The sequence below is a fragment of the Ovis canadensis genome, chromosome 5 (genome assembly GCF_042477335.2).
Source record: "Ovis canadensis isolate MfBH-ARS-UI-01 breed Bighorn chromosome 5, ARS-UI_OviCan_v2, whole genome shotgun sequence".
In the NCBI taxonomy this organism is placed as follows: domain Eukaryota; kingdom Metazoa; phylum Chordata; class Mammalia; order Artiodactyla; family Bovidae; genus Ovis; species Ovis canadensis.
The window spans coordinates 114006569-114031979 of NC_091249.1; the positions used below are offsets into that span (position 1 = coordinate 114006569).

General features: G+C 36.8%; 1 protein-coding gene across 1 annotated transcript in view; it reads right to left on the reverse strand.

The window, feature by feature from the left end:
* Nucleotides 1-325: 325 nt before the first annotated feature.
* SLCO6A1 (solute carrier organic anion transporter family member 6A1) overlaps nt 326-25411 on the reverse strand; it is a 104492-nt gene continuing 79406 nt past the window's right edge. Inside the window, exons 15-17 of the mRNA XM_069592742.1 lie at nt 19110-19297; nt 2792-2856; nt 326-471 (exon numbers count right to left, since the gene is read on the reverse strand). Of these exons, the coding sequence (XP_069448843.1) occupies nt 326-471; nt 2792-2856; nt 19110-19297 (399 nt within the window). The remainder of the gene's footprint in view (nt 472-2791; nt 2857-19109; nt 19298-25411) is intronic.

The following is a 25411-nucleotide window of genomic DNA, read 5'->3' on the forward strand; positions in this document are numbered from 1 at the left end:
TCCCTCGTGAATAAGTTTTGCCCTAGAATAGTGGTGTGCATAGCACTTTCTGTGACAATGGCAGTGTTCTACATCTGCCCTGTCCTACAGAGGGACTGGATGTTTAATTGCATTAGACTAACAGAAAACAACTTTATATGTGATGCAGCATTTCAAATACATAAATTCCATAGTAATTTAGTTTCTAAAATATTTTGTATATAATAACATAAAGTTTAATAATTAAAGTATACACTTGTTCTTAGTTTATTATGACTATGCCTTACTCCAAACAGCCATAAGTTTTAAGAAAACAATTTTACTTCTTGACATTCTTCAATAGATATCACTTACATACTGCTACCAATAGGTAGGCCATTTTTGTCTTGTAATAGATCCAACAATTTCCAGTGCTTCCACAGCGCTCAGTATCCCGAAAGATGCAAGAAGTTTCTTTTATTATTTTAAAAAGTACTGGTCCAGGTAGAGTCCCTATCAAAAATGCAATGATGATAAATTCTCCATGAAAACACTGTAGGCTGGAATCAGAATGATTTTTATCCCAAACTTAAACTTACATACTTAGTCATCATCACTCTAAACATACCATTTTAAATTATCTAAGCATTTATTTTTTAATAGGATTGTTAAAAACTGGAAACACAATTGTGTGTTTTTGAAAATCCTTATTCTTGTAGATATTAAAAAAAAAACTAGCAGATTCTCATCTTCTTAGAATGGTACGCATACTCTTATTTAGTTCAGTTTGTCCTCAACCTTTTTGGCATCAGGGACCAGTTTCGGGGAAGACAGTCCTCCCACAGATGGCGGCAGGGGGTGGGGTATGACTCAAGCACATGACATTTCCTACGCCACCACTGATCTCACAGGAGGCAGAGCTCAGGTGGTCATGCGAGCAATGGAGTATAACTGCAAATACAAAAGAAACTTCGCTTGCTCACCTGCCCCTCATCTCCTGCTGTGTGGCCCGGTTCCTAACAGGCCACCAAACAGTACTGGTCCATGCCCTAAAGGTTGAGGACCCCTGATCTAGTTGACATCTCAACATTTTTGTTAATTTCTGAATTAAAAGTTTAGGAGGAAGTATTTAAAACAGAGATTCTAAATACTGATTTTGTGAATCCAATGTACCTCCCAAAAGATTTAAAATTCTGAAATTTTCAATGACTGAAAAATTAGTTTTGAAATGCAGTGTGTTATCTGTTATGTGTCGAGATATTGAGAGAAATAAGTGAAAAAGTAAATGCTTCGGTTTGTAGCAGCCCTAGCTTCAGAAGACCCCAGATCTAGAGGCATACTTGTGTGCTGCCTGAGGGAAATCTCTGTATACTCACAGAGAAAACATCTTCCCAGCAATAGTATCACTTTCAGATAAAAGTGAATGAAATCTTTAAAAAAATGAATAAGTAAATAAATAAATAAATAAATACCACTCCAAAGACATTAGAGCTAGATTCTCAGAACTAACATATCTGGGTTCTCAGAACTAACATATCTAATGACTAATCTTCTTGCTCAAGAAATTGTGAATTCTTATGCATCATGACTTTGATGCCTATCAAGAAAGCTACCCATCACCAGATTTCCCAATCCCAGGGAGTGCTGGTACTCTGTCTACAATTGCTCAAAGTGAAATGAGGCCTATTAACTCTTTTTTTTTTCTATTTCCCACCATGCTTTTTCCAATCCATGATAAATCTTTGTAACACTAACTCCAAGTATATCTTGATTTCTCTTTTTCATTACAACCCCCAGAACCTAATTTAATATAACCCAGACTAAGACTTCAGCAAGCACGTTTATCTTTTATAAATACTCTCTCCAGCAGCAAAGTTATCTTTTAAATGTAGAGCAAGTAATATCTATCATCTGCTTAAATTTTCTGAGAGCTAGAGACAGTCATATCTAAAAAATCACCACCTTATCCCACCCTCTCTCATTCAAAAATGCACCAGCCTCACTGGCTCCATTTCTGAGGTAGGAAACTGTCCGCTTTCTACTGCTTCCTCTTTCTTATGCTCCCTCTACCGTTCAGAATCTATCTTTATCCACTGGATCACTGTCTAATCTGATCTAATCTAATCTAATCTTTCTCAATCAAAATAGCTATTTTGAACCCTGAATACTGATCTAAGAATTTCTCAGATGCCCCATTAAAGCCACACTTAAATTTTTCTACATTCTTGATCCTTATTACTGTCTGTCTTTGTCTAATCTTGTTTCTTTACCCCACCAATATTTTAAGTCAACTTCTTGAATCAGAGCTCCTAATATAGGCTTAATGTGGACTTGAAAGCTAGTTTTTGCACTTTAAAAAAGCCTGAAGTACAGAGTGCATCACCATCAGAAAAATCAATTTGCTCTTTGTATGTAAATCTTTTAAAATATCAGATACAGTATCTTTGGTAATGAAAAGATTTTAAAGCACTAATCTAGGTTAATGACGTCTCAAACACGCAAGAATGTAAAATATAGTTTCTGTGCTTATATGTGCTTTGTTTCAGCTTACCAAACCATTTGTATAAGCTTGAAGAATATATTTCTGATCAAAAAGATTTTCTTCTAGTTGAGTAAAAAATTAATACACATTTTATATGACAAGATGGATTTACATTAAGTATTATCTTTTTATACTGTCTCCTAAATTCTGTAAAGCATCTCCCCTATTCACTTTTTTGTGTCAGTTTATCATTATTATTTGTTTGAAATTCTATATATACATGTTGACACATATAAATCAAAAGAGAAACAATTCAATTCAGTTTAATAATAGATTGCCAAAAATCCATACCACATATTCTCAAAATCACAAACGTCATACCCATGGCCAGAGGACGCTGTTTGTCAGACACAATCCTGCAAGCAAATAGCAATGATATCATCAAAACAGCATTATTATTAGCTGTAGAGAATGCTTGCTAGGTTCAGGGGTATTTTTTTTTTTCCCTGTGCATCCATTACACTAAGAATCTTTAGCCAGTTGACAGAATTCAATCTGGTTGAATTAATTACAGCTCTTCACATTTCCCCATATTTTGCCCTTTGCCAACCAACTTTAAAACTTCTTGCACTTCTCAAGAAGGAAGCATTTATGGCCCAAACTCTCTGCTCCAGTCTTTGCTGGAAAAAAGTGAATAGCACTAGCTTTCCTACTTCTCATTTTTCATTCTGTGGGGCAGTTGTCTCAGATGTCTTCCTTTTGCCCCCATGAGATTCGTTCTCTACCTTTCTTTCCCTTGCTCTCTGCCTTGGGAAGCTGACTTGAATGGACTTCATCAGGGGACTCTCTCGCCTCTGGCTACCGATGGGGTTCTGCCAACGCTGTGCTCCAGAGTGAGAAAGGAAAGTGACGTCAAGGTCTTCAGCCCCAGGTTTCCTCCCTGAAGAGTTTCCCATGCTGACTAGGTCTCTAGGCAAAGCAGTCCCCTCTACAGGCCTCTCCTCTTCCTACCCTTGCTCCCCTTGGGTGTGGGGTGGTAAGAGACCTGAAGCTGTATACTTTGGGGTGCCTTGTACCCTGCCCACATTTTTAAGAGCCACTTTATTCAACCTTACTTGTTCTAATTGGAGAGTGCCATCTCTTTTCTGTTGGAAATCTAAATTTTACCCTCAGTATTCAAAAGTTGAAATAAATGAAAAAATAACTTTCTAAAAATATATATAAAGAATGAAGATCTCTGTACTTTGTATAGGTCAAACCAAATATTCATTTTAAAAAGAAATCATAATGCATAATGTCATATATTAGTAGTTTGGAAAATAAACTAAACTAAAGTAAAAGTAATCAACCTTTGAACATTTTCAAAAGTAAAAAAAGCAAAGCTACATTTAAATGGATATTTAAACAAATCCTATGCTTATCCTTTATTTCCTTGTTCTGGAACTTGAATAATAAACAAATATGACCAATATTGTCACCTAAAAATGACTCAGTGTATTAAAATTTAGCATTTGGACAGTATTTTATGACTCTTTTGTAAAAAGTGAGATAACTCCACCTGTATCAACCTGATAAAATTACATACTCTTCTCTCAAAAGTTTACTACTAGGAAAATGAAAACAAATTTACCAATTCTTAAAGGATAATGATGTTTTTAAATAAAAAATAATTCAACTGATATTATGAGTAGATTCATTAAAGACATATAAAGGAAGTAAAGTGAAATTTTTTTGGTATTTTGTCTAAGGGGTAAGGCCATGATAAGATGGTTTAAGAATTTCATGGAATAAACAAAACATGTATTAGTACTCTTCCAAAATGGAACAGGCAGTTTCCAATATCTCTGATAACTTCTAAATTCATATTTTCAGCCCATATCTTTAAGTTCTAGACTTCACTTCCTATCTTGCACAAAAGCATCCCCCTCATGCCCCCATCACAAGTAGAATCATCATCCATGCAGCTTTCAAGCCCAAAATTTAGAATGAGGCATGCTTTAAAAAGAGCATCCTTTCTCGCTTTCATCAAATCAATAATAAAATACTGTGATTTTTGAAAATAACCTTTTCCCCATCTCTGATTTTGATCTCTAATTCCACTAACCTATTCCAAGCCTGTATTTTTTTTTTTTTTGGCCTGAAGAAAATGAAAGTTTCCTTACTTATCTCCCCCAAATAATTTTTAATGCTTTCAGCCCACTCTCTACATACAGCCATAGTGATTTTTTTAAGGTAAAATTTTGATTATTTCATTGCCCCACTAAGATCCTTCAATGGCTCATCAGTCTCATTGCACGCCACCTCATAACTTTTGCCTTTGTCATCCTCTTTGCTTACATTCTATCCACAACACTCTTACAAAGCTGTTTCTTGCGCTCAGCTCAGAGTCTTTGCATATATTGTTCCCACTGTGTGAAATTCTCACTACCCACCTTGTAGGACTTAGTTAAAATGTGATTTCTTTAAGGATACCCTCTCTGAATCCCCAGGCTAATTAAGATTATCCCATAATTTTCTCTTGGCATTCTTCTACATTTTCTTTGCAGTATATTTTAATGTTATAATTTAACACTTATAAGTGAAACTACTTTTTTTTTTCCGGCCTTACAACTCTCCCAAGTCCATCAGAGAAGCAGGGACCTGGTCATTTCTATTGCTCTTTCAGTTCACCGTTTTCCCTGAAAGTGCTCATCCACCTTCTAGCTTTAATCCATGGTACCTATCTCAGGTGAGGAGAATACCTAGACATGTTAAAATAATGCGGAATGGAAGGGAAAGACATGAAGAACTAATTTTTCTTCATGAGCACCTTGATGGAGAGAGAACTGAAAAATCATACTTCTCTGTTTATACTTAAGCCTCACAGCTTCAGACAGGTCAAATTTGTCCAGAGGAAAAGGAATGTTGTCTTTCTTTGTTATTGTTTTGTCGCCAAGTTATGTCTGATACTTTTGCAACCCCTTGAGCTGTAACACACCAGGCTCCTCTTTCCACAGGATTCTCCAGGTAGGAATACTAGAGTGGGTTGCCATTTCCTTCTCCAGGGGATCTTCCTGACCTGGCGATCCAACCTGCATCTCCTGCATTGGCAGGCAGATTCTTTACTGCTGAGCCAACAGGGAAATACTACCCCTCATCAAGAACTGGCAAAAACATCAGTTCTTTAAGGGTCAGTTTTAGATCTGATCCTTAAAAATCTTTGAGGGTCGGTTTTAGATCCCTACTACATCCCTAAAAGCCCTGCTCTCTCTGGAATTTTGATCCCTCTAGTCCTCTGCCACCTTGTGCCTTTAATACATTTAACTCAGCTTTGCTAGTGATCTTCTGAAAGAGCACTGGCCTGCTGCTAAGTATTTCATCCTGCATCACTTCCATGACATGAATCATCACTTGATAATGACCTCACAATTTAGGTATTTGACTCTATTATTGTGTTTTTTAAAAATAAGTTTTTTTGAATTTGTATTATAATTATATGCTTTGGAAAACTATAAAAAGAGCACATACTAGAGAGACATGCTTGTTTATACCCCTGCTCTCATCTACTTCCTTGATGCACTTAATTAGAATTTTACTTTTGTTGTGTTAAATTCCTACATGGGTTGAGATTTATTTCTAAACTTAATGTCATTCTATTCATAAATCAACACTATACTGCTTCAGTGTTGAGCCTCTATGGTGCATTTTAGCTTATAAGGATAAGCCTGTTATTCGTGCCTCTTTGTCTTAGATTCCCAAACCACTCATTATTTTTCCAAAAAAAACTTTAAAATCAGGTTTTACACTTCAATAATTCTATTGGTATTTTCATTATCACACTAAAATTACACATTAACTTAAGGAAAATTGATATATTGGTAGTGTTAGGTCTTCCTATTCAATAATAGGAGATATACCCTTCCAAATTGTTCAAGTCAGTTTTTGTGACATTCAAGTATGTTTTGCTTTATTTTGAAATTATTATTTATCTTGAAACTCACAGGTGGTTGTAAAACTATTAATAGTACAAAGCATGCTGTGTACCCTCATCCAGCATCAGTAAATGGTGAAATCTTATATAACCATAATTATAATATTAAAACTAGGAAACTGACATTGGCTCATTGCTGTTAACCAAACTATAGACCTTAATTTATTTTCATTTTTCAGTTAATAAATGTTAAATTTTTAAACTGAATTCATGTGTGTGTGTGTGTGTAGTTCAATGTATCTGTTATTTTTTTATATTCTGTTATCTTACTAAACATTTAGCAAAATGTACTGGCTATTATTTCTAATACAGTGTGAAAAAGAACTGGTAATATTGTTCTTAGAAGTTCTATTGTGGCTGGGTAGATAAGTACTGGAGTTCAAATCTCACCAAAAGTAAAGGATCTTATTTTTAACATACCTTTCTTTCAATTAAATCCTCCTGAAAGACTATACCCTAGTATCATTCTCAGAATAGATAAGGACTTTAAAAAACTTACGTGGAGAAGGAAATGGCAACACCCTCCAGGATTCTTGCCTGGAGAATCGCATGGACAGAGGAGCCTGGTGAGCTGTAGTCCATGGGGTCACAAAGTCATATGTGACTGAGCAACTGATACTACTACTTCAAAAACTTAAACCTATCATCAAATCAGCTAAGTTTTTGCTTGGTTTACAGGTAACTGTTCCTATCTACCTTTCTTAATAAAGCTATTGTAAAATATTTCTGGAGTTATTAACATTCAGGGTCTCTATTATTTTTTGGTGCACAAAATCTCACATATGGTTAAAAGTAAGTACAGGTGTTTTAAGAGACAGAGTCAAAAGAAAAATTGAACTTTAATAATCCTACAGAAAATTCAGATACTAGATATCTGACAGATATTTTAAATCTAGGGGACTAATAAGTCCAAGGAAACAAATGACAAGGTAGAGAATATTATCAGAGAACTAGTCTATTAAAAAGAAATAAAATTCTATAACATTAAAGTACACTAATTATAGTCAATTCATGGATGAATTTAAAAGCTAATAAGATACAGAGACAGCTAGAATTAGTAACCTAGGGTACGTAACTGAAAAAGCAAGTGGAAATATGATTAATACATTGGAGATCAGTGAAAAAACTTAGGCTGAAGCACAGAGAATAAAAACAAATGAAACTGAAAGTAAAAGTGAGAAGATACATGGATATAGTGAAAGGTTAACAATTCGTGTAACTGACATCCAAAAGGTAAGCAAACTAAGAATGGAGCAGAAGCAGTATGTGAAGAGATAAAGACAAGTATTTTCCAAAACCAATGACAGATACTGTGGTAGATAATTACTTGAGATGGCTATCATTGATTCTTTTTTCCCCTAAGACATGCACGTTACTCCTGATCTCAAGAAGTGGAATCTAATCACCCTCCTTTTGAAACATGACTTTTTGGACAAACAGAATGCAGAAGAACGGCATTCTTGGACTTTCAACCTGGATCAAATGGAGCCTTGCAGTTTACACTTGTAGCTTATGCCTGTGTCTCTTAGAACACTAAAACTTGCGGTGTTCCCTTTTGGAATTCTTGCACTTTGTTAGCAGACGTTTGAGTTACATAGCAAAGCCACTTGGCAACAGCCCTACCTAGGCTCCTAGCAAAATTCAGCCTAAATTATCAGCCATCTGGGAAATCTAGCCCAGTTATGCTATCAGACAACTCAAATGTTATACGTCATCTGAGCACCAACTCCAGAGAAACCTCAAGCAAGAACTATTCTGTTGAGCCCAGTCAACTCACAGAACCATGAAATATGAGGAAAAAATGTTGCTAAGTGATTAAATTTGAGATGGTTTGTTACTGCTGTGGACTGACTTCCCTTCAAAATTTATATGCTGAAATTCTACCCCCCCAGTACTTTACAATGTCATCAAATTAGAGACAGGGTTTTACAGAGATAATTAAGTTAAAAATGAGGTCAGTTGGGTAGGCCCTAATCCAATAGAACTGGCATTCTTATAAGAAGAAAGAATCTGGACACAGACATTCACAGAGCGAAGACAATATGAAGACTCAGGGAAAGACAGCATTGAAAGGCATACTTGAAAGTATGAGAAAAAATATATAAATCAAGACTTCTGGGATGCAGCTAAATTTATACTTGGGTAGAAAAGGCATATATATCAATACACAGAAGACATAGGTGAATAAAATAAAAATACTAAAAATGCAGGAGCAACATGATAGAAATTATAAAGATAAAAGAAGAATAATTTATTAGCCACATACACACACATTCAAATTTTAATTTAAAATATTCTCACAAATAAATTCTAGGCCCAGGTACATCACAAATAATTTCTTCTAAAGATTTAATTAAAATATAATACATAATAATAAAACCAGATTAATAATGATGCCCAAACCTAACAAGCACATTGATAAGAAGGAAAATTCTAAGGCAAACTTCAAGAAAAAAAAGGTCAACCTTATTCTTGAAAATGGAGCTTCGCAGGTGGTGCAGTGTTAAAGAATCTGCCTGACTGAAGGAAACGTAAAAGACATGGGTTCGATCCCTAGGTCAGGAAAATCCCCTGGAGGAAGAAATGGCAACCCACTCCAGTCTTCTTGGGGCTTCCCTTGTGGCTCAGCTGGTAAAATATCCACTTGCAATGCAGGAGACCTGGGTTGATCCCTCGGTGGGGAAGATCCCTGGAGAAGGGAAAGGCTACCCACTCCAGTATTCTGGCCTGAAGAATTCCATGGACTGTATAATCCATGGGGTCACAAAAAGCCAGACAGAACTGAACGACTTCCACATTCCAAGGACTCTACAAAAAAACCTGCAGCCTGTCACAGTAATGAACCTTTATCTCCCTCTAGTGATAGCCTTTAGCAATCAATCATGTAAAGATAAAAATAGCTTCAGCTTGCCAGCAGAGAGCATAATTCTTTTTTTTTTTTTAATTTTAGTTTTTTATTTTTTAAATTTTAAAATCTTTAATTCTTACATGCATTCCCAAACATGAACCCCCCTCCCACCTCCCTCCCCATAACATCTTTCTGGGTCATCCCCATGCACCAGCCCCAAGCATGCTGCATCCTGCGTCAGACATAGACTGGCGATTCAATTCACATGATAGTATACGTGTTAGAATGTCATTCTCCCAAATCATCCCACCCTCTCCCTCTCCCTCTGAGTCCAAAAGTCCGTTATACACATCTGTGTCTCTTTCCCTGTCTTGCATACAGGGTCGTCATTGCCATCTTCCTAAATTCCATATATGTGTGTTAGTATACTGTATTGGTGTTTTTCTTTCTGGCTTACTTCACTCTGTATAATCGGCTCCAGTTTCATCCATCTCATCAGAACTGATTCAAATGAATTCTTTTTAACGGCTGAGTAATACTCCATTGTGTATATGTACCACAGCTTTCTTATCCATTCATCTGCTGATGGACATCTAGGTTGTTTCCATGTCCTGGCTATTATAAACAGTGCTGCAATGAACATTGGGGTACATGTGTCTCTTTCAATTCTGGTTTCCTCGGTGTGTATGCCCAGAAGTGGGATTGCTGGGTCATAAAGTAGTTCTATTTGCAATTTTTTAAGGAGTCTCCACACTGTTCTCCACAGTGGCTGTACTAGTTTGCATTCCCACCAACAGTGTAGGAGGGTTCCCTTTTCTCCACACCCTCTCCAGCATTTATTGCTTGCAGATTTTTGGATCGCAGCCATTCTGACTGGTGTGAAGTGGTACCTCATTGTGGTTTTGATTTGCATTTCTCTAATAATGAGTGATGTTGAGCATCTTTTCATGTGTTTGTTAGCCATCCGTATGTCTTCTTTGGAGAAATGCCTATTTAGTTCTTTGGCCCATTTTTTGATTGGGTCGTTTATTTTTCTGGAATTGAGCTGCTTAAGTTGCTTGTATATTTTTGAGATTAGTTGTTTGTCAGTTGCTTCATTTGCTATTATTTTCTCCCATTCAGAAGGCTGTCTTTTCACCTTGCTTATATTTTCCTTTGTTGTGCAGAAGCTTTTAATTTTAATTAGATCCCATTTGTTTATTTTTGCTTTTATTTCCAGAATTCTGGAAGGTGGATCATAGAGGATCCTGCTGTGATTTATGTCTGAGAGTGTTTTGCCTATGTTCTCCTCTAGGAGTTTTATAGTTTCTGATCTTACATTTAGATCTTTAATCCATTTTGAGTTTATTTTTGTGTGCGGTGTTAGAAAGTGATCTAGTTTCATTCTTTTACAAGTGGTTGACCAGTTTTCCCAGCACCACTTGTTAAAGAGATTGTCTTTACTCCATTGTATATTCTTGCCTCCTTTGGCATAATTCTTCTGAAGCAACTTTGCAGCCTTGTGGGGTTTTCCTTTACAAACACCTACATTTTATCTCCTTCTTGGAACATATTTCAACTCGCTCAAACCAATGTCTTCAGTACTGGAATTCTCAGATCCCAAATAAAGCCTTTATCCTTCGCAGTTCTACTGTGGTGAATTTTCGTCTACATTGTATACAAAATCTGAAGTAATCTACCAACTAACTATTAGAAATTAACATGAATGCTGTCACAGGATACAGGATAAAGGCACAAGAATAAATTGCATTTCCTTCAAATCAGTAATAAACAAGTATATTATATTATACTGTTCAGTATATTATACTGCTGCTGCTGCTAAGTTGCTTCAGTCGTGTCCGACTCTGCGACCCCATAGACGGCAGCCCACCAGGCTCCCCTGTCCCTGGGATTCTCCAGGCAAGAACACTGGAGTAGGTTGCCATTTCCTTCTCCAGTGCATGAAAGTGAAGTCACTGAGTCGTGTCCAACTCTCAACGACCCCATGGACTGCAGCCTACCAGGCTCCTCCATCCATGGGAGTTTCCAGGCAAGAGCACTGGAGTGGGGTGCCATTGCCTTCTCCGGTATATCATACTATGCTATACTAAATATGACAAACAGTTACCTAGGAATGAATCTATTGAAGGAGGTTTAAGACCTCCACTTTGGAAAAGAAAATTACGAAGACTTATTGGAGAAATACATGAAAATTTACACAAATGAAGGAATCATACTGCACTGATTTATCAAGTGACTCAGTGTGGTAAGTAGAGCAATGCTCCCAAGTTGATTCAAAGACATTCCAAACCAAATCTCAGCATCTTTTTTTAATGGACATTGACTAGGTGATTTTAATCACCTAGAAATACAAAGTAATGAGCAAAATTCTCCAAGCCAGGCTTCAACAGTACGTGAACTGTGAACTTCCAGATGTTCAAGCTGGATTTGGGAAAGGCAGAGGAACCAGAGATCAAATTGCCAACATCAGCTGGATCATGGAAAAAGCAAGATTATTCCAGAAAAACATCTACCTCTGCTTTATTGACTATGCCAAAGCCTTTGACTGTGTGGATCACTACAAGCTGTGGAAAATTCTGAAAGAGATGGGAACACCAGACCACTTGACCTGCCTCCTGAGAAATCTTTATGCAGGTCAGAAAGCAACAGTTAGAACTGGACATGGAACAACAGACTGGTTCCAAATAGGAAAAGGAGTACGTCAAGGCTGTATATTGTCACCCTGCTTATTTAACTTCTATGCAGAGTACATCATGAGAAACACTGGGCTGGAAGAAACACAAGCTGGAATAAAGATTGCTGGGAGAAAAATCAATCACCTCAGATATGCAGGGGACACCACCCTTATGGCAGAAAGTGAAGAAGAACTAAAAAGCCTCTTGAAAGTGAAAGAGGAGAGTGAAAAAGTTGGCTTAAAGCTCAACATTCAGAAAACGAAGATCATGGCATCTGGTCCCATCACTTCATGGGAAACAGATGCGGAAACAGTGGAAACAGTGGCTGACTTTATTTTGGGGGGGCTCCAAAATCACTGCAGATGGTGATTACAGCCATGAAATTAAAAGACACTTACTCCTTGGAAGAGAAGTTATGACCAATCTAGATAGCATATTCAAAAGCAGAGACATTACTTTGCCAGCAAAGGTCCATCTAGTCAAGGCTATGGTTTTTCCAGTGTCATGTATGGATGTGAGAGTTGGACTGTGAAGAAAGCTGAGCACTGAAGAACTGATGTTTGAACTGTGGTGTTGGAGAAGACTCTTGAGAGTCCCTTGGACTGCAAGGAGATCCAACCAGTCCATCCTAAAGGAGATCAGTCCTGGGTGTTCATTGGAAGAACTGTTGCTAATGCTGAAACTCCAATACTTTGGCCACCTCATGTGAAGAGTTGACTCACTGGAAAAGACCCTCATGCTGGGAGTGATTGGCGGCAGGAGGAGAAGGGGACAACGGAGGATGAGATGGCTGGATGGCATCACCAAATCGATGAACATGGGTTTGGGTGGATTCCGGAAGTTGGCGATGGACAGGGAGGCCTGGCATGCTGTGGTTCATGGGGTCGCAGAGAGTCAGACACGACTGAACGACTGAACTGAACTGAACTGAATGGCTGATGAATAAAAGAAAACATGTTCAATAATATTAGTCCTATGAATAAGGAAATTAAGATTACAATGAAATATCCACAGTTACACAAAAGTAGACTGCTAGAAGAACTTATGCACTTATGCAAATACTTTAAAAAATTTATTAAAATGCTTAACATACTATGATTCATAAATTCTGTTTATATATGTAGTCAACAGAAATGTATTCATTTTTTCCAAAAGACAAGTAAAAGCATGTTCATAGAAATAGTGATTATATTAGCCTAAAGTGGGAACAACATTAACTATAGAAAGAATAAATTTCAGTATATTCACACAATGGACTACTATAAAACCATTCTGTACAATATGGTAACTATTACCCACATGTGCCTACTTAAATTTAAGTCAGTTAAAATTAAATAAAATTAGAGTTCAGTGCTTCATTCACACTGACCGCATTTCAAATGCACGATAGCACATGTGGCCAGAGGCTATAGTGAACATTAGAGATACAGAACATTTCCATCATTTTAGAAAATCTGAATGGATAGCACTGCAATAGAGAAATAAAGGTGAATTTCTGCTATTTGCAACTATAGGAATGACTCATAAGCCCGTCAGTTAAGTAACGAGATGCAGACACAAATAACTATGTGTTGTATCCTCCTGTTTCTGCATAAACTTCAAAAACAGGACAAATTAACCTATTCATTGCAGAAGTCAAGAGAGTGGTAATCTTAGGGATTAAGGATTTAGATAAGAAAGGAGGTGGAAGCAAAGTTTTTGAAATAGTTGAATTATCTGTTTCTTCAGCTGGACTCTGGTTACATAGATGTCTTCACTTTGTAAAAATCTATCAATCTATACTGGCAGTTTAGCACGGTCTTCTGAAAATGTAATATGCTTCAATAAAATGTCTGTAAAAATAGCATTAATATTTCCTGCATATATCCATATACAAATTGTTTATAACTGTAGAATAGTTTTTTGATGATGAAGTAATGAGCAAATGTTTCTTTCCTGGAGGATCTTTTGTTTGGCTAGTTTTCAGGAGATGAATGCTACCGATGAGAAATTTGATTCAAAACATTTTTGAGTTCTCTCTTTTTTTTAGATGACAAAAGGACTTTTTTTCATTTTTAAATCCAGTAATTTTACCACAGTATATCTCAATGTTGAAATACTAGATACTCTTTAAGAACTGACAGCAAGGCAAATTATAACCAACCAAGATATAACTAGATATACTTTGATAAAAGGTCTGGTGACTGGCATCAAGCACCTTAAACTTCTTATGTTATACTACTTAGATTTAACCACATAGATTTAAACCACTTACATTAGCTGGCATACTTAATTAATTAATACTAGAACTAAGACTAATACTAAGCTGAGCATAAGGGTGAAAAACTAAAATGAAATAATAATATCTCTTGTCTCTCCATCTATTAGGCAGCCAGCAAGTTTTCCTTCTTTTGATCTTTACCCTGTTTACTTCTCCAATTTTTGTTAGTTGTCTGTGCACAGTGGATCTCCTTTTCCTACCTTCTATATTTGTCTCTTCTCACTAATATATTTCTTACTCTTTTTTTATATTCTCCACCTTCTGCCTTCTAGGCCACATTTTTGTTTTTGTTCAGTAGCTTAGTCGTGTCCGACTCTCTGCAACCCCCTATGCCAGGCCTCCCTATCCTTCACTGTCTCCCAGAGCTTGCTCAAACTCATGTCCATTGATCAGTGATGCCATCCAACCATTTCATCCTCTGTCGTCCCCTTCTCCTCCTGCCCTCAATCTTTCCCAGCATCAGGGTCTTTTCCAATGAGTCAGCTCTTGGCATCCTCTGCCTTTTCTAAATCCAGCTTGTATATCTGGAAGTTCTTGGTTCATGTACTATTGAAGTCTAGCTTGAAGGATTTTGAGAATTACCTTGCTCCAGGTGAAATGAGCACAACTGTATCAGAGTTGGAATATTCTTTGGCATTGCCTTTCTTTGGGGATTGGAATGAAAACTGACCTTTTCCAATCCTGTGACCACTGCTCAGTTTTCCAAATTTGTTGATATATTGAGTGCAGAACTTCTACAGCATCATCTTTTAAGATTTGACATAGCTGCAATTCCATCACCTCCATTAGATTTGTTTGCAGTAATGCTTCCTAAGGCCCACTTGACTTCACACTCCAGGACGTCTGGCTCTGGGTGAGTGACCATACCATCGTGGTTACTTGGGTCATTAAGACTTTTTTTTTTTTTAATGTTCTTCTATGTATTCTTGCCACCTCTTCTTAATATCTTTTGTTTCTAATAGGTCCATATTGTTTTTGTCCTTTATTGTGCCCATCTTTGCATGAAATGTTCCCTTGGTATTTCCAATTTTCTTGAAGAGATCTCTAGTCTTTCCCATTCAACTGTTTTCTTCTATTTTCTCTGCACAGTTCACTTAAGAAGGCTTTCTTATCTCTCCTTGCTATTCTCTGGAGCTCTGCATTCAGTTAACATATAGCTATGCTTATATTTTTATTGGATTCATGGTAACATTGTTCTCGAGCATTTTCACTGTCTATAGCAAAGTAATGCTTAATAATTTTAATTTATTTTACTATAATTATTTGGTATGTAGGAAGGAACTCTTCCTTTTTTATCCATTTTTACTTAACCATATTTGAATGAGATGCATTTTCTTAAACTAGAGGCAGAAAGTTATGGGAATGGAACATGCAACAGGTTTCCAAGCTTCAAAACTGAAGAGATCTTCTCTGTTTATATAGAGGAGGGGTTTTAATATAGTCCCTATGTGTGGTTACACCATCTCCACTCCTGCAAACGTGGCCTGCTTGAAAAGAACTTCTATTGCCAGCTCTGAGCTTCTGAGATCTCTTCATATTTCTTGCTTTCCAAGGTTATGTATTCATTTATAGAAGGTACATTTTGCTGGCACTTTTTGAGATCTGCTGTCTGGACCTCCCAGGCATTTTGCAAAGCTTTTCTCCCATTCTTTCCAAAAATAATCTGCTCTGACTTATCTACCTAGGTCTTACTCCCAGAACTTTCATCTTAAGGTGGAACTCTCACCTTCCAAGAAACAGTAATATATGCTGGAGATATTGAGATTTGTCAATTCCAAGACTCTCTCAACATTTTCTGTATCTTTTTGTGATATCTTTGTGAATCTACTATCTGATTCCTTGTTCTACTTCAATTTTGGTAATATTTGTATGCAATTACAACTCTTTTTTTGTCCATAACTGTACTAAAACAACATTATAAGCGTGCTCATGTGTGTTTGTGTGTGCATATTTATGTGTTTTATTCTTATTGCTTTGTATAGTTATCAGAAGTGAGAAGATTCAGAACCAGACTTCTAGAAAATTACATCATCTTTCTCATCTCACTGCTGAGAATATTTGCTCACTAGTTTCACATGAACTTTAAATAGGGCATGATCAATACTTTAATCATTATCACCAATCTGGGCTTTCTCTTCTTGAATTTCTTATCTCAGTTAATGGATTATCATTCATTTAGTTCCCAGACTAGGTATCTGGACATCAGTTCAGTTCAGTTCAGTTGCTCAGTCGTGTCCGATTCTTTGTGACTCCATGAACTGGAGAAGGCCAGGCCTCCCTGTCCATCACCATCTCCCGGAATTCACTCAAACTCATATCCATCGAGTCGGTGGTGCCATCCAGCCATCTCATCCTCTAACGTCCCCTTCTCCTCCTGCCCCTAATCCCTCCCAGCATCAGAGTCTTTTCCAGAGTCAACTCTTCGCATGAGGTGGCCAAAGTACTGGAGTTTCAGCTTCAGCATCAGTCCTTCCAAAGAACACCTAGGGCTGATCTCCTCTAGAATGGACTGGTTGGTTCTCCTTGTAGTCCAAGGGACTCTCAAGAGTCTTCTCCAACACCACAGTTCAAAAGCATCAGTTCTTCGGTGCTCAGCCTTCTTCACAGTCCAACTCTCTCATCCATACATGACTACTAGAAAAACAATAGGCTTGACTAGATGGACCTTTTTTGGCAAAGTAATATCTCTGCTTTTGAATATGATATCGAGGTTGGTCATAACTTTCCTTCCAAGAAGTAAGCGTCTTTAATTTCATGGCTGCAATCACTATCTGCAGTGGTTTTGGAGACCCCCAAAATGAAGTCTGACACTGTTTCCACTGTTTCCCCATCTGTCTGCCATGAAGTGATGGGACCGGATGCCATGATCTTCGTTTTCTGAATGTTGAGCTTTAAGCCAACTTTTTCACTCTCCTCTTTCACTTTCATCAAGAAGCTTTTCAGTTCCTCTTCATTTTCTGCCATAAGGGTGGTGTCATCTGCATATTTCTCCCGGCAATCTTGATTTCAGCTTGTGCTTCTTCCAGCCCAGCGTTTCTCATGATGTACTCTGCATAGAAGTTAAATAAGCAGGGTGACAATATACAGCCTTGACATACTCCTTTTCCTATTTGGAACCAGTCTATTGTTCCATGTCCAGTTCTAACTGTTGCTTCCTGACCTGCATATAGGTTTCTCAAGGGGCAGATCAAGTGGTCTGGTATTCCCATCTCTTTCAGAAGTTTCCACAGTTTACTGTGATCCACACAGTCAAAGGCTTTGGCATAGTCAATAAAGCAGAAATAGATGTTTTTCTGGAACTCTCTTGCTTTTTCCATGATCCAGCGGATGTTGGCAATTTGATCTCTGGTTCCTCTGCCTTTTCTAAATCCAGCTTCAACATCTGGAAGTTCACGGTTCACATATTGCTGAAGACTGGCTTGGAGAATTTTGAGCATTACTTTACTAGCAGTAATGTAGTACTACATTTTTCCACATTTTATACCAGGAACATCAAATTAATAACCTTGCCCTTTTATTCAAACTAAATATTCCTCAATTATGATCTATTCTTTCTCTCTTTAAGTAGAGATAAATTCTAAAATGGTTTCCTAAGTTCTTTTCTTTGTTTCCAGTTTTCCCCCATCAGCTCCAGCACCCAGACTATCTTCAAAGTAATACGTATCAAAACACGTATTTGATAACTTTTACTTCTGAAGTCTGCTCTCTTCAATGGCTTTCTGGTGTACACAGAATAACATCATTCATGTTAACATGGCAAAGAAAGCCTTCCATGACCAGGCCATTATCAAGCTCAAATCTCCCTGTCCAATTCACAATCATGGTACTCTTGTAACTAACTCCTTGCCAATATGGTTCACACACTTTTGCCTTACATTCCCTACTTATTTTTCCTGTTAAGAACTGTCCCCTGTTTGCTTGCGTTATGAGAAATCACTCATCTTTATGACTCAGTTCAAGTGCCACATTGTCTGTAAGCATTTCCAAATCATCCTAGATAAAAATGACCATTTTTTCTCCTTTGTTCCCAGGTCAACCTGTACAAGCTCTAATCAAGGCATTCTGAGTACTCACTGCACTCCTTTTAATGTGTTTTTCTCCTCCTATTAAACTCTAGGCAACATAAAGACAGGTCCATACAAGGTCTTTGTAGTTTCAGTACCAGATACAGGTGAATAAACTAAAAGCCCACCTACAGATATGTTCAAGTTTTGTCACCATTTAAACTGCAAGTTCACTAAAGACAGAGACCATATACGCCCAACTTAGACTTTTTGTTGGCATATATTTATTCATGTTTTCTAGTCTATTTTTCTAGCAGACAACAAATTGCTTCTCATGACCTAAGGATTTATGTTAGCCTTTTGAAAAAGAAAATTGAAAATAATGACCAATTATTCTGTTACTATGATAAAAATATCAAATATACTTCATATATTCAGGAAGAATAAATGAATAACAAATGTTTGTTTATTTTAGAATAATAATCAACTTATATATTAAAATTCCAAAATTCTAGAAGCTATTATTTTGTTCCTTTATTGATGACACTGATGATTTCTCATAGTCAAACTGGCTAATATAGAAATAAGTAGCCAATAAATATCTATAACGAGTGAATGAACATTGAAATAATGTGTTAAAATTAAGATTTTTCCTATATCGATGAAATTTCCAGGTATGTAAAATTAATGTTTAGTTTTAAATTAAACTAAATCTGTTTTCTACATAACTTCTGCAAATAAATTAGAAGATTAAGCACATACAAGAATTTTGAAAATATAACAATTTTCCCCTCGAGCAGTTGCTACCTTGAAACAAAAGCTTAAATTATTTACTGGAATATTCTAAAAGCTTCCTAAAATTGTCTTTCACATGTATTAAATGAATAATGATTATGAATAACATATACACACCGAAGGATGGTCAGGATGCTTGGTACACCAGCAAAAGCAGAAAATACAATTGTAGCAAAGATAAAAGCAATGAACAAAGGTAATTTATAACACTTTGGATCACATGTCCCACTTGATGCATCAATAAAATCACCCTGATCATCTGAGCTTGCTATTCCTTCTTTAATGCAAGAACAATTGTAGTATGTCTATGAAAATGAAGATAGGAAACAATCTTTAGAAATATAATCATAAGGTAAAAGCTCTTATAGTCATAAAATAAAAATTAAATCATTAACTGTAGGGAGACTAGGCAGTTTTATTAGTAAATATTTTTTGCTGTGTTGCTGATATTTGTTGTTTTAGTCACTAAGTTATGTCCAACTCTTTGTGACCCCCATGGTCTGTAGCCTACCAGGCTCTTCTGTCCATGGGATTTTCCAGGCAAGAATACTGGAGTAGGTTGCCATTTCCTCCTCTAGGGGATCTTCCTGATACAGGGATTGAACCTGCATCTCCTGCATTGCAGACAGATTCTTTACTGCTGAGCCACCGGGAAAGCCCAATTAGTAAACATACTTACATTAAATCGTCGTTGTTGTTAATTTATAAATTAAGCACTCATGATAAATAATATCAAGGCATTTTACCTAACAAAGAATTGTGTACATGTGAATATACAATTATAGTTACTTAGGAAATATTCCATTAATTTAAGAAATTTCACTAAAAATAGTTATATTTAATTGTATAATAACTGAGAGAGATATGAGTTGAGAATGAATAAGGAAAATATAATGAACAAAATGGAATTTTAGATGGGATTTGAAATAAGGAGAATTACTCAATTACAGACAGTTTTAGAACTGTGATGAAAAGATAAGACTTTACTCTGTATGTGATGATGACAGGGCTGCTATCTGTTAGGCAGAGGAGGCGCAGTATGCCTAGGGCCCACAATACTTTCAGGACCAAAATAGAGGTTTTAATTTTAGTGTTTTTTAAAATCAGAGAAAAAATAAATGTCATAATAAAGAAATATATTATAATGTATCAAGCCTGCATCATATTTGTCTTTACACCATTGCAGTTGAACATTAAATCAACTTCTCTCTCTCTTTCTTTTGTTTTAAGTGAAAGAAGAGATTTACAAAGGCAAAAGTGCCTAAAGTCAATGTAAGTCATAATGTAGTCCCTAATGAGAACCAATAAAAACTTCAGGTTGTTATTTTAGTACTGGTAATTCAAGGAAGATGAATAGGTGACATTTTCTAAGAAGAGCTAAACAGAGCTGGAGATACAAAAACTAGTAAGCAGTTCGCTAATATATTGAAGATTCTAAATTAAATAATTTTATTGTTCAGTCGCTAAGTCACATCCACCTTTTTGTGACTCTATGTACGGCAGCACACCAGGCTTCCCTGTCCTTCACTGTCTCCCTGAGTTTGCTCATACTAATAGTAATAATTTTTAAAAATTCAGTAGAAATATTCAACTAAGTTACTGGTGAAAAAATAAGGGAAAATAAAAATGACTTGAACCTCAGTGATTCAGAAAATGATGGTACAAAAGTCCTATCAGTTGTTTAGGGAAGCTGCTAAGTGGTTGCTGGATGTGTTAAACAAAAATAGAAATAGCCAAAGAGCAAATCATTCTTTCCATCATATTTCTTTTATAATGCCCTTGTATGAAACATCATTCTAGGTATTATGAAAACAAAGTAAACACACCACAGAAATCCCTGCCCTCATGTAGAAAATTTACTGGCATAAGATAAGTGATTTTTTAACATATAAAAAGAACCTTTAATGGAGCACATGGTGATGAATGCTATGGAGAAAAAAAATAAAGGAAGGAAAATTCAGAGAGATGGTAGGGGTGAGTTTTGCATGGTCGGGTAATGCCACAATGATACAGCGATATTTAAGCAGAGATTTGAAGAAGGTAAGGAAGTGAGCCACTGTGGCCATCTGAAAGAAGTATATTCCAGGTAGGAAAAATAAAATAGAAATTAAAAAGACTTGGGACTTGAGCTTGCTTGACAAGTTTAAAGAAAACAAGATGAAAAATTTGGTTGAATGAGAGTGGACATAAAGAAAACTAAGAGAAAACAAGATCAGAGTAATGAGGAAAGGATTTATACAGAAACTGGTAGGTAATTGCAAGAACAATTAAGAACTTTGGTTTATATTCTTAGCAATATGAAATCATTGGAGGGGTATATGTATAAGTGATATATTTAAAAGGACCACTTTAGCATCTATATTGATACTACTGAACTGTGAAAGCAGAGAAAAGTTAAAAGGCTACTGAAATAAGATGCAAGTCAGTGGTGATTGGGGCCCAGGTATCAAAGAAAATGATGAAGATAATCAGATGCAGCATGTATTTTAAAAGTAGATTTGATATGCAGATGATACCACCCTTATGGCAGAAAGTGAAGAGGAACTAAAAAGCCTCTTGATGAAAGTGAAAGAGAAGAGCGAAAAAGTTGGCTTAAAGCTCAACATTCAGAAAACTAAGATCATGGCATCTGGTCCCATCACTTCATGGGAAATAGATGGGGAAACAGTGGAAACAGTGTCAGACTTTATTTTGGGGGGCTCCAAAATCACTGCAGATGGTGATTGCAGCCATGAAATTAAAAGACGCTTACTCCTTGGAAGAAAAGTTCTGACCAACCTACATAGCATATTCAAAAGCAGAGACATTACTTTGCCAACAAAGGTCCATCTAGTCAAGGCTATGGTTTTTCCAGTAGTCATGTATGGATGTGAGAGTTGGACTGTAAAGAAAGCTGAGCACTGAAGAATTAATGTCTGAACTGTGGTGTTGGAGAAGACTCTTGAGAGTCCCTTGGACTGCAAGGAGAACCAACCAGTCCATTCTAAAGGAGATCAGCCCTGGGTGTTCTTTGGAAGGAATGATGCTAAAGCTGAAACTCCAATACTTTGGCCACCTCATGAGAAGAGTTGACTCATTGGAAAAGACTGATGCTGGGAGGGACTGGGGGCAGGAGGAGAACTGGACGACAGAGGATGAGATGGCTGGATGGCATCACTGACTCGATGGACGTGAGTTTGAGTGAACTCTGGGAGTTGGTGATCAACAGGGAGGCCTGGTGTGCTGCAATTCATGGGGTCTCAAAGAGTCAGACACAACTGAGCGACTGAACTGAACTGAACTGAGGGTAAGAATGGTTACCAGAAGGAGAGACTCATATGGAGAAGGCCTCCCTGAAAGAAACTAAGCTTTGTAGGGCAAGAGCGGCCAGTCCAAGGCACGGAGAGGGAACCAAGAAAATAAACCCAATGACTTTATTTTCTCCTACCCCATATTTCTGATTTTCTACTGGGACTTCTTGCTAGCATATAATCCAGTCTGCAGCTAGAGGGCAAAGAAACTCTCATCCTATAGTCCAGTCTTCTGGAACAATGAGTAGGTAGAGAAGGTGAAAAGTAGATATCTAGCACAACAAACAACTGTAGGCCATAGAACCTAAGCTGACCAACAGGAAAAGTGAAAATATGAAGAAAGCTTAGTGAACAGATGATGGAATTACAAGATATTAGGCTCTGTGGAGTTATAACCAAAGAGATATAACCAAAATGGCAAAGTTAAATTAAAACTGAAACATTAAAAAAAATTCAATCCAAATAATAAAAGAGGAAGACAGATCTAACTCTACACTATCAATAATTACAATAATTGTCAGTTGTCTAAATATGCCAGTTGAAAGACAGACATTAGCAGAAACGTGGAAAAAAGCAAAAGCATATTATCCACGGGCTACAGGAGAGACTTTAAACATAAAGACACAAACCATTGGAAAATAAAATGATAGAAATAAGATGCACCATGAAATCAGCAAGAAAATCTATAGTGACTATTTAATACATAAAATATACTTTAAGAAAAAGAGTATTATCAGAGTTGGGAAGGAACATTTTGTAAAGATAAACAATTCATCAAGAAGCTGTGACAATTATTAATGTTATGCACACAGTGAGAGAGTTTGAAAATGTATGAAGCCAAAATAGAGAAATAGATGGTTGTATAATTATGTTGATATATTTTTTATATATAATGTTTAGGATTTCATATATCATTACAAAGTATGCAAAATGACAAGAATAATTGGCTTAAAACTAGAGGAACAAACATAAGTAGGCTACTACAAATAGTAGACCTGAAAAGAAGAACTTTAAAACAGTATAATTAATATTTTCCAGAAAATAGAAGGTAAATGGATAAAATATCTTAAGGAATGTAAAATTTCCCCAGGGGTTTGGATTCTGCAAAAACACAGTGTTAGAACTGAAAAATACAATGAGTAAACTTACCACCTCAGTTAATGGGTTTAACAGCAGAGCAGACACTGCAGAAAACAGAACTAGCAACTGGAAGACAGGCCAATAGGACACATCTAAACAGATAAAAGGAGATGGAAAACAGAGAAAGAAAGCAAAAGCAAAAAAAAAGGATGGGACACAGTAGAAAAGTCTATTTGTAGTCTAGTGTTAGGCAGAATTCTAAAATGGCACCTAAGAATCCCACCCCTCTGTTTTATAAACCTGCATAATCCCTAGGTTGATGGAAACTGGTGAACTGTAATCCTCTTACTAAGTTTATGTTACATGGCATTGCTAAGAGGTGGCAAACCTCACCCAATCAGATAGTGTATATAAGCAACTGGGCCTTTCCTAAACTCAGAGATTCAGAGCATGTGTCATAAGGGAGATTCCCTTGCTGGCTTTGAAGGTGGAAGGAGTCATGTAGCAAAGAAGGGGGGTGGCCTCTGAGACCTAAAATCGGCCCTTGGCAGACAGCTAACAAACAAAAGGAAGCTTCATTTTTTACAGTCCAAAGGAACTAAATTTGGCCCATAATCTGAATGAGCTTGGAAGTAGGTTTTTTTCCCCCAGAGCCTCCAGAAAGGAATATATTTCAACCAATACCCTGATTTCAGTCTGTGAGACTCTGAGCAGAGGACTGAGCGATGCCCATATCTGGACTTCTGATCCTGTCAGCTAATAAATGAGTATTATTTAAAGACACTAAGGCTGTAATAATGTGTTACACAACAATATTAAGCTAATATATAGTGCTTCTCCCTCCAATAAAAGAGGAGAAAATGAGGGAGAAACAATTACCAAGAATTTTCCAACTGATAGACAAAAATCCAAAAACTAAAGACATTCTGTGAAACTCTAGCAAAATGATTATAATGAAAACCACATCCAAGCACATCACAGTAAAATTCTTGAAAATCAAAAATTAAAGAGAAAATTTTAAAAGCAGCTAAGCAGCCGAGACATAAAGATGATATAATGGCATCTTCCAAATGTAGGGGTGGGGCAGGGAGTGGGGACAGATCGTTACCAATATAGAATTCCATGCCAAGTGAAAACAGTTTTTCTTTTCAGAAATGGAAGGTAAAATATGGTTCTTCAAGAAGAAAGAAAATAACCTCATATGAAAACATGAAAATGCAAGGAAATGGGCAAATATAAATGCATATTGACTGTACAAAACAACAACAAAAAGGGTGTGGTGTGTGCTGTGTCTGACTCTTTGTGACCCCGTGGATTGTAGCCTGCCAGGCTCTTCTGTCCATGGAGGGGGTTGCCATTTCCTCCTCCAGGGGATCTTCCCAACCAGGGATCGAACCCAGGTCTCCTGCATTGCAGGCAGATTCTTAACCATCTGAGTCACCAGGGAAGCCCATAATTTACATAGTTTATCAAAATTACATATGTCTGCAAGAATACTGGAATATGTCACCCAAGAATACTGGAGTGGGTCGCCTATCCCTTCTCCAGGGGATTTTCCCGACCCTTTGATGTGGGATTTCCGGCATTGCAGGTGAATTCTTTACCAGCTGAGCCACCAGGGAAGCCCAACAAAAAGGATATGTGTCCTTAAAAGTATATGAGGAAATAAAATATATATGACAAAAGTAACACAAAGGAGGCAAATCAGTAAATGAAATTAAAATATTCTAGGGGTGTTTCAACTGGAAGAGACCCTAAGCCTGGCTTCTTGTAATCCTTAATACTTTGGACAATATTGACTTCCCTTCTCTATAAATAATTAGAATGAGGCTCCTGTTCAATGAGAGCAGTCTCTACAAGAAGCCCCCTGAAACTGCTATTTTATGATGAAAGCCATATCAGCTGCTGAAGAGAACTAGTCCCAGTGAAAAGATCATGAAGAAAAGCTAGAGATTTCTTTCATACCTATGTTAGGATATTTGAAGGTCTTTGATAGCATGGATAATAGCAATACATGTGGATCTCAAAGAGGCAAAACACTTGGAATAT